Source organism: Dipodomys spectabilis, unplaced genomic scaffold (genome assembly GCF_019054845.1).
Source record: "Dipodomys spectabilis isolate Male_0828 unplaced genomic scaffold, ASM1905484v1 ptg000784l, whole genome shotgun sequence".
NCBI classification, from domain to species: domain Eukaryota; kingdom Metazoa; phylum Chordata; class Mammalia; order Rodentia; family Heteromyidae; genus Dipodomys; species Dipodomys spectabilis.
Window position 1 is genome coordinate 79,618 of NW_024871461.1, and position 9,213 is coordinate 88,830.

At 69.5% G+C, this 9,213-nt stretch overlaps 1 protein-coding gene across 1 annotated transcript; it reads right to left on the minus strand.

Annotated features, from left to right (window-relative positions):
* Window positions 1-816: 816 nt before the first annotated feature.
* Window positions 817-9,059, minus strand: Tpra1 (transmembrane protein adipocyte associated 1). The gene is made up of 11 exons (XM_042673248.1): window positions 9,029-9,059; window positions 5,302-5,443; window positions 3,884-4,016; window positions 3,088-3,174; window positions 2,941-3,013; window positions 2,763-2,842; window positions 2,527-2,637; window positions 2,356-2,416; window positions 2,167-2,269; window positions 1,985-2,065; window positions 817-1,116 (listed from the first exon to the last, which is right to left on the minus strand). The coding sequence occupies exons 2-11, from the start codon at window positions 5,427-5,429 to the stop codon at window positions 861-863; spliced, it is 1,113 nt and encodes a 370-aa protein (XP_042529182.1). The 5' UTR covers window positions 5,430-5,443; window positions 9,029-9,059; the 3' UTR covers window positions 817-860.
* Window positions 9,060-9,213: the final 154 nt, after the last annotated feature.

A 9,213-nucleotide genomic window follows, 5' to 3' on the forward strand; every position in this document is an offset into this window, starting at 1 on the left:
CGCTCGGCCCGTCCGGTCCCGCACCGCGCGGGGGGAGGGGGAGGGATGGGGGGAAGGGGGGGCCAGGCCGGCGGGGGAGGGCGCCCAGCGGGGGAGGGCACCCGGCGGGGGAGGGGGGCCGGGGGGAGGGCGCCCGGCGGGGGAGGGCGCCCGGCGGGGGAGGGGGGCCCGGGGGAGGGCGCCCGGCGGTGGGGGGGGCCGGGGGAGGGCGCCCGGCGGGGGAGGGCGCCCGGTGGTGGGGGGCGCCCGGCGGTGGGGGTGCTGGGGGAGGCGCTCGCTCGTGGGGGGGTCCAGTCCAGCCCGGGCAGGCCCCGCGCGGTGGGGGGGCGCCCGGGGAGGGGGTGCTGGGGGAGGGGGCGCCCGGCGGTGGGGGGGGGCCGGGGGAGGGCGCCCGGCGGTGGGGGGCGCCCGGCGGTGGGGGGGGGCCGGGGGAGGGCGCCCGGCGGTGGGGGGGGGCCGGGGGAGGGCGCCCGGCGGTGGGGGGGGGCCGGGGGAGGGCGCCCGGCGGTGGGGGTGCTGGGGGAGGCGCTCGCTCGTGGGGGGGTCCAGTCCAGCCCGGGCAGGCCCCCGCGCGGTGGGGGGGCGCCCGGGGAGGGGGTGCTGGGGGAGGGGGCGCCCGGGGAGGGGGTGCTGGGGGAGGGGGCGCCCGGCGGTGGGGGTGCTGGGGGAGGGGGCGCCCGGGGAGGGGGTGCTGGGGGAGGCGCTCGCTCGTGGGGGGGCCCAGTCCAGCCCGGGCAGGCCCCGCGCGGTGGGGGGGCGCCCGGCGGTGGGGGGGGCCGGGGGAGGGGGCGCCCGGCGGTGGGGGTGCTGGGGGGGGGCGCTCGCTCGTGGGGGGGCCCAGTCCAGCCCGCGCGCGGGGCTCAGGCGTCGAGCGCCCTCCAGCGCTCGCTGTCCGTGCTGCGCACGCTGCCCGCCTGGCAGGGCATGGACGCCACGTCCTCCAGGTGGGCCGCGCCGGCCGAGTCGAACTGCGTGCTGGAGTAGCAGGCGGCCGAGGCCCCCGCGGCCTCCGCGGCCTCGCGGCGCGCCACGGCGTAGGGCTGGGGCAGGTGCACCTCGGGCGCCTCGGCCTCGTCCACTTGGCATTTGTAGGAGAAGAGGATCTTGGGCTCCGACCTGGGCGGGCGGGAGGGGATGGACTCGGAGAACGTCCCCAAGGGAGGGAGGGCAGGAGACATGCCCCCCAATTCCCATGCCCACCCCGAGGCCCCGTCCTGGGCCTTGGACCAAACAAGCACTGCTTTGGGGCCGAGCACCGGTGGAGCACGCCTGGATCGCTAGCTTCTCAGGCGGCTGAGATCTGAGGATCTCGGTTCACCGCCAGCCCAAACAGGAAAATCCAGGAGACTCATCTCCAATAGACTACTGAAAATGCTGGAAGTGGCGCTGTGGCTCGAGCTGTGGAACACGCACCTTGAGCAAGAGAACCCACAGTTCAAGCCTCAGGGCCAAAAAAACACCCCAAAAGCTGACAGCATGGGTCTGCAGGGCTTCTGCCTAACGAGGGGCCAGGCTGAGTCCTGACCTTCACCAAGGCCTGGCTCTGGGCGCCGGCTAGAATGGGCTTGACTACCACCATGGCCCCAGCCCTGTGCCCCTTTGGGGACAGCAGGGTACACCCAAGCCACAGAGAACCTGAGGTGCAGCACTGAGCGGGGAGCAGCCAGGGCAACCCCTGCCTTCCCACCCCCCACCCCACCCCACCAGGCCGATGCCCACACCCCCCCACACCCTGTCCCAAAGCCCCACCCCTGGGAATGTCTGCTAGTGCCCAATGCCCAGCCCCACGCCCACATCCGGACCCCAGGGGGCTCTGTGTGGTAGCACAGGAGACAGACAGACAGACACACACACACACACACACACACACACACACACACACAGTGGGCCTTAGCACCGGCTGAGCCTCGAGCACCAGTGCCACCAGGTGCCTCACAGAGGCACCCAGGGGCCGGGGGGCGCGGGGGGAGGGACCCCGACTCACCCGAAGAACCCACGGAGGAAGGCCACGTAAATGAGCGGCGCGAAGAAGCTGAAGTAGAGGAAGGTGGTGGCGTCCACGCAGCTGCGGCGGGGCGGGCTGTCAGCGCAGGCAGCCTTGGGGCCCGCGGGGAAACTCAAACCGCTGTGCACCCCTCCCCCTCCTTGCCTCCCCCCCCCACGTACCACAGCCCCTCAGTGATGTCGGCGCACAGCAGCGCACTTCCCAGACCCTGCACCAGGTTGAGCAGCGCCAGGATCCCTGCATACACGTAGAAGCTGCGCCGGGCTACAGGTGGGTGCAAGGGGTGAGCGGGGCTCTGCCTCCTCCTCCCCGCCCTCCCTCCGGGGTCCCCTGGGTGCCCCGGCACTCACAGGGCAGGGAGACACGCTCCCTCAGCGGGGTCTTTGGGAGGACCACCACCAGAGAGTAGACCTGCAGAGCAGGAAGGGTGTGAGGGTGGGCCAGGGCGGTCCCCTCCCCCCCCCCCCCCCCCCGCCACCCCTCCCCTCCCCCACCCCCCCAGCCCAGGGCCCCACACTCACCAGGAAGAAGAAGCAGGAGCTGACCAGCCAGAACTGGCGTCCCCCGTGCCCATAGATGTTGAAGTCCTCGGCTGAGAGGTGGGCGTCCGGGTACAGGATCTCCAGCGTCCCCTGTGGGAGCCAGCACAGAGCTGTCACCAGCTCTCCCCGACCTCCGACCAGGCCACCCAGGGTCTGTACCCCTCCCCCCCCCCCCTCGACTACCAGGGGTCTGCTGAAACCCCGCTGTGCCTTACCTGGGTGACAGAATAGGCCAGCGACAGCACAGTGGTGATGGCCAGCACTCGCTTGATGCTAGACTTGCTCTCCAAATGACCTGGGAGGGGCGGGCGTCAGCCGGGCTTGCCCCGGGCCCCGCCGGCCTCCCGCGCCCAGGGTCAGCCCCCACACAAGGCCCCAGCCCCACACACTCACCAAACGCCAGGCCCAGAATGACCACGCTCAGCTCGATGGCCAGCAGGAAGAAGCGGGTGATCTCCCAGAGGACCTGGGAAGAGCAGACGGTGTCAGTCCCAGGCCAGCCCGAGCCCCCCCAGCAGCTGCCGGCCTCTACCTCCGCACCTTGTCAGCCACGGTGGCCGCGTCCGAGGCACTGACGGTCATGGACACCACGGCCCGGGCCATGCCCACCACCGCCACCACACACACCTGGAGACAAGGATAGGGTGGAGCTAGGAAAGACCGGAAGGAGCTGCGAGGCCTCCACAGGAGGCCCCAGGATGGAGGACGGCGATGGGAGGATGGGAGGCTGAGAGGACAAGAGGGCGGGGGGGGGGGGGGGGGGGGGACGGGAGGACTGGGGACCAAAACAGAGGGTTTCACAACAAGGAAGGGACAAGGAAGTGGATGGACACAGGGAGCAGCCATGGGCTCTGGCGGTCCAGCTCACAGGCATGGAAGTCACACTTGTGGCCCCCTCAGGCCCCACTGGGCCTGTTTCCCGCCTAACACTGGCCTCTCCTCCCCTCCCCTTCCCAGGTCACACCACTAGCTTCTAGGGACAGTGCCCCACCCCCCATTGACTAGCTGCCAAGTGCCCTCATCTGCGCTGGCCAATGACTGGCTCAGGAACACATGTGGACCAGACATGGGCCAATCAGAGGGGACCAGGCCAGCCCTGGCCCAGCAGGAGGCGGGGTTCCCCCTCCCTGAAGGAGAAGAGGCCAGGCTTTAGCTCAAGATCACTCAGCATCCCCTCTAGGACCTCTAGGACCAGAAGAGGGCAGTAACGCAGCCGCAGTCCCCAACCCAGCCACAGCTGGCCCACGGCCGGAGCCGCTCTCCACTGCCCGCGGGAATGTCCTTGCACCGTTCACATCTGTGATCCCCTGGCTCCCATGCCGCTGAGCAAACTCACCAGGATGTAGAAGGTGATGAAAATGGGGCTGGAGGTGACGCGGATCTTGGCCCGAGCAAATGGAAGCTTCCAGAGCAGGAAGATGAAGAAGAGCACATTGGGGATGAGCAGCAGGAGATCCCAGAACCGGACCCTGGGGAGGGTGCAGAAGCATGGGGTCACGTGCACACCTGCTCCCAGAACCAGACCCTGGGGTGCAGAAGCATGGGGTCACGTGCACACCTGCCCCCAGAACCAGACCCTGGGGAAGGTGCAGAAGCATGGGGTCACGTGCACACCTGCCCCCAGAACCAGACCCTGGGGAAGGTGCAGAAGCATGGGGTTGTGTGCACATCTGCCCCCAGAACCAGACCCTGGGGAAGGGGGAAGGTGCAGAAGCGTGGGCCGTGTGCACTCCTGCCCCCAGAACCAGACCCTGGGGTGCAGAAGCATGGGGGTCACATGCACACCTGCCCCCAGAACCAGATCCTGGGGTGCAGAAGCATGGGGTTGTGTGCACACCTGCCCCAGAACCAGACCCTGGGGTGCAGAGGCATGGGGTCACGTGCACACCTGCCCCCAGAACCAGACCCTGGGGAAGGTGCAGAAGCATGGGGTCACGTGCACACCTGCCCCCAGAACCAGACCCTGGGGAGCAGAAGCATGGGGTCACGTGCACACCTGCCCCCAGAACCAGACCCTGGGGAAGGTGCAGAAGCATGGGGTCACGTGCACACCTGCCCCCAGAACCAGACCCTGGGGAAGGTGCAGAAGCGTGGGCCGTGTGCACTCCTGCCCCCAGAACCAGACCCTGGGGTGCAGAAGCATGGGGTCACGTGCACACCTGCCCCCAGAACCAGACCCTGGGGAAGGTGCAGAAGCGTGGGCCGTGTGCACTCCTGCCCCCAGAACCAGACCCTGGGGTGCAGAAGCATGGGGTTGTGTGCACACCTGCCCCAGAACCAGACCCTGGGGTGCAGAAGCATGGGGTCACATGCACACCTGCCCCCAGAACCAGACCCTGGGGAGCAGAAGCATGGGGTCACGTGCACACCTGCCCCCAGAACCAGACCCTGGGGTGCAGAAGCATGGGGTCACATGCACACCTGCCCCCAGAACCAGACCCTGGGGTGCTGAAGCATGGGGTCACATGCACACCTGCCCCCAGAACCAGACCCTGGGGTGCAGAAGCGTGGGCCGTGTGCACACCTGCCCCAGAACCAGACCCTGGGGTGCAGAAGCATGGGGTCACGTGCACACCTGCCCCCAGAACCAGACCCTGGGGTGCTGAAGCGTGGGCCGTGTGCACTCCTGCCCACCACAATGGGGTTCCTGTGGGGCTGTATGTGCCCCTGCCTCCGACCCCAGCAGGAATGGGCTCACACAGGACGGTGGCTCACTGCCCACCCCCAGGGAGCCCAGCGCAGGCAGCCTCTCACCTGGAGGTGCCGATATCCTGGTAGAGCAGCAGCAGGCAGCGGTGGGGCACACTGATGTTCGGTGCCAGGGGCGGGGGTGGAGCCGTGCTCCCATTGTCCCAACTCACCTCCTGCAGGGCATCCATCATGCCGGCCAAGGACCCTGTGAAGACAGACAGAAGCCTGTGGTCGAGAGGCCTGCCTGGGCCACGCCTGCCTGCTGTGGGTTTCCAGTTCCCCAGAGGCCAGAGCCCCCCTCCTCACTCTGCCCCGCCTCCCCAGCCCCTCCCCTGGACACACCCACTCAGCACCCCTGTCCGTCTGAACCCGGCCAGGGCCAGCTCACATGCTGCCTGCCCCCTTCCTGAGGCACAGGGGTGCCTCAGCACCCGGGGCGGGGTGGCGGGGAGAGCCCACACCTCCTCGCAGCATGGCCCTTGCCACGTTCTGAAGGCCCCAAAGTGACCACGGTGCACAGCGCTAGAGCAGGGCAGACACACTCTGTGGGGCCTGCGCTGCCCTGGAAACGTGAACAAACGCAGAGCCGTCACTGGAGTCCTGGGGGTCACCCTGGGAGGGATGATGGAGGGGCTGGAACGGAGGACACTGAGGACATCGGCAGGGCCTTCCACAGGGCAGGCTGGCCAAGGGGACTTGCAGGGACCCTGGGGGCCTAAGCGCACACAGGCAGCAGTTCACGCCACTCAGCACTAGGTGGCAGTGAGGAGTGCGCCTTCCCAGCCTGAGGATGGATTACTGCGGGGAGGGGGGGCTCTCAGCTGGCTTGCACCACAGGCACTTTCCGGGCAGCCTGCTGGGGCAGTGGGGTCGGAGCCCTCGCGCTGTCCCTGTGCAGGAGGTGGGGCACAGTCCCAGTTCTGGGCTAGGACACATACTCAGGGCCACCTCTGGGTAAGGGACAGGAAACAAGCCAGGGGTGGCCCAAACCCTGGGCTCAGGCCTCCTGTCCTCTCCTCAGGCCACTGGCTGCACCCCAGCCTGAGCCGTGGGGACCGGAGGAGGGGAATGGTGCCCCCTGGGGGAGAGGGCCAGGCAGCTCCCTGCACACCCGGGTCCCGGCCCAGTGTCCTGAGGCAGGGCCTGGGCAGGAGCAAGCCAGCGGGAACCCCGCATCTGAGAAGCAAACTCCCAGACATAACACCTGGGAGCAAAGACTGAGCAGACAGAATGGTGGGAAGGAGGCAGGCTGTGGGGTCCCAACACCCACCGTTCCCCGCCGAGCCACGCGCTGCTTCCTCACACAGGGCTCAGCCTCCTGGCTGGGATTCAAGGGTTACTGGACAAGAGTGAGGGGCACCAGGTTCCTGTCAGGACATTTTCTTTTCTCAAACTGCACTGTGGACATGACGGTGGGCTCAGGAGCGGCCACCCTCACCCTTGGCCGGGGTAGAGAGCACGCGCCAGGGACAACAGCGGAGAGGAAGGGCCAGGGCCCTTCCTGCCCATCTCAGCTGCCGGCACACAGCGTGGCACAGAGCTTGTTATCTACCTTGTTATCCCGGCTTCAGCCCCCAGCCTGAAGGGGCTGCTCTGGACAGAGGAGTCACAAGAGATGAGGAGACAGCCTTGGAAAGCCCCAGAGCACTGAAGGTAGGGCAGCGAGTGCCAAGCCCTGGCTGCGGCAGACAAGCTGAGTTCAAGAGCAAGACCAGCCGGGTGCCTGGGGGAGAGGCCGGTCAGATGGGCGGTGTGCTCGCGGGCCATGTGATTCTGCTCAGGTGCCAGACCGCGGAGGTGTGCAGCATGGAGCCAGGGAGATGGTGGGGTGCAACGGCTACCAGCCAGGCAAGAGAAGACGGGAGCCCGGGCTGGTGTGGGCACTGAGCCAGCCGCACGAGGACCCGCTTTCCTGGGGTTGACCAAGACTCCCTGCTGCCTCTGGGACTTAGGGATCATTGGCTGCAGCCCCGCACAGCACAGGAAACGTGCCCATGACCTAGGCCTGGCCCAGCAGGATGCCTCCCCCACCCACAGACTAGAACCTGAGCCAGAGTGGAGGGGCTGACCGGAAAGACCCTGCTGAGCTGGGGAACTCCCTAGACTCGCCATAGCCACCCCAATCCTCCACCTTCGCACAACCTTCACCCTCCAACCCCCCTTCTGCCTAGGCCAGTTTTGTTCCCATGGTCCCAGCTGAGACGCCAAGCGGCCTGGGCAGCACGTCCGGCCTGATTTCGGGTGGGGGGGGGCATTTCCCCCCAGTGCCCAGGGCACGGCCCCTGCTTAAGAAGGCTGCCAGGAGGCTCAGCCAGGTGACACACACAGGCAGAGTTGTGGGAGGGAGGCTGGGGGTCTCTCAGGCTGGAGAGCCCTTTCGAAGCCCTGCTGCTATGCAGTGCGGAAGGGATCAGGGGAAAGGCTGCCTCCTGTCCCCTCTGAGGACCAGGCCAAGCAGCCGCAGCCCAGGCCCCGTCGGCAGCTGGCAGGCACACCTTGTGCCTCAGTTTCTCCACTTGGGGATCAGGGGCCCGGCCAGGCACCAGAGCTACACATCTGCACCAGACCCCCCCTTCCAGCCAGGAGGCCCCTTGACCCACTAACCAGCCACTGGAGGTGTGCAGACATCCCTAAAATACTGCGTGAAATGACAATCCATACGCCAAGGCACAGGCTCCGAGCCAGCCTCAGCCCAAGCCTTCTGCTACCTGCCACGCTGGGGGGTGTGAGATGGGTCCCACGGTTCCCGGGGCCGACGGGGACCAGCAGGGAAGGGGCCCGGCCTCCAGGCCCTGGCACAGGTGTCCTGTGGGGGGAAGGCCCGGCCTCCAGGTCCTGGCACAGGTGTCCTGTTGGGGGGAGGGCCGGCCTCCAGGTCCTGGCACAGGTGTCCTGTGGGGGGAGGGCCGGCCTCCAGGTCCTGGCACAGGGGTCCTGTGGTGGGGAGGGCCGGCCTCCAGGTCCTGGCACAGGTGTCCTGTGGGGGGAGGGCCGGCCTCCAGGTCCTGGCACAGGTGTCCTGTGGGGGGAGGGCCGGCCTCCAGGTCCTGGCACAGGGGTCCTGTGGTGGGGAGGGCCGGCCTCCAGGTCCTGGCACAGGTGTCCTGTGGGGGGAGGGCCGGCCTCCAGGCCCTGGCACAGGGGTCCTGTGGTGGGGAGGGCCGGCCTCCAGGCCCTGGCACAGGGGCAGGCTGGTGCAGGGGGGGCAGGGGGAGCCCCTGGCTGTGCCGGGCACCACAGCTCAGGAAGGCGCCCAGCCTCCCAGAACCGGAGATCCTCGCACCCAGAAGGGCGGCTCCCCCCAGGAACATTCCAGACACATCCTTCCACCTACGGCTCAGGCCGGGCCTCCCCCCGCCCCCCGGCGTGCCCCGCGGGCCACCATCCCGGGCACGCGGGGGGGGGGGTGACCCGACTCCGGGGACCGCGGCCGAGTTCTCCCCCGTCCGCCCACGTGACCGTCCCCGCCCCTCGGGCTTCCCAGCCTGCAGCTGTCACCGCGCCGCCCGCCCGCGCCCGCCGGGGTGCCGGGCCCCCGCCCCGCCCCGCGCCGCCCCGATCCCGGACCCGGCCCCGGACGCCGCCCCGCGCCGCCCTTACCTGCGAGCCCCGGCCCCGGACGCCGCCCCGCGCCGCCCTTACCTGCGAGCCCCGGCCCGGCCCCGGCCCCGGACGCCGCCCCGCGCCGCCCTTACCTGCGAGCCCCGGCCCGGCCCCGGCCCCGGACGCCGCCCCGCGCCGCCCTTACCTGCGAGCCCCGGCCCCGGACGCCGCCCCGCGCCGCCCTTACCTGCGAGCCCCGGCCCGGCCCCAGCGCGGCGCCGCTCGGGCCGCGGGGCTCCGGCCTCCGGCGCCCAGTCGGCGGCCGGGAGCGGCGCCCGGCCCCGCGGAAGCGAGCCGGCGGGGTAGGCGGGACGCGGGCCGCCCGCCCGAGGACTCCGAGCGGCCCTTCCGGTCACCAGCAACCCAGAGGCT

What these genes read in the sequence shown, in the direction of transcription:
- Tpra1 (XM_042673248.1), bottom strand. Translation starts at nt 5,429, where the DNA reads ATGATGGATGCCCTGCAGGAGGTGAGTTGGGACAATGGGAGCACGGCT. An exon ending in GCTCCTGCTTCTTCTTCCTG is followed by an intron (nt 2,417 to 2,526) that starts GTGAGTGTGGGG and finishes CCTGCTCTGCAG; the next exon opens with GTCTACTCTCTGGTGGTGGT. An exon ending in GACATCACTGAGGGGCTGTG is followed by an intron (nt 2,066 to 2,166) that starts GTACGTGGGGGG and finishes GCCCCGCCGCAG; the next exon opens with CTGCGTGGACGCCACCACCT.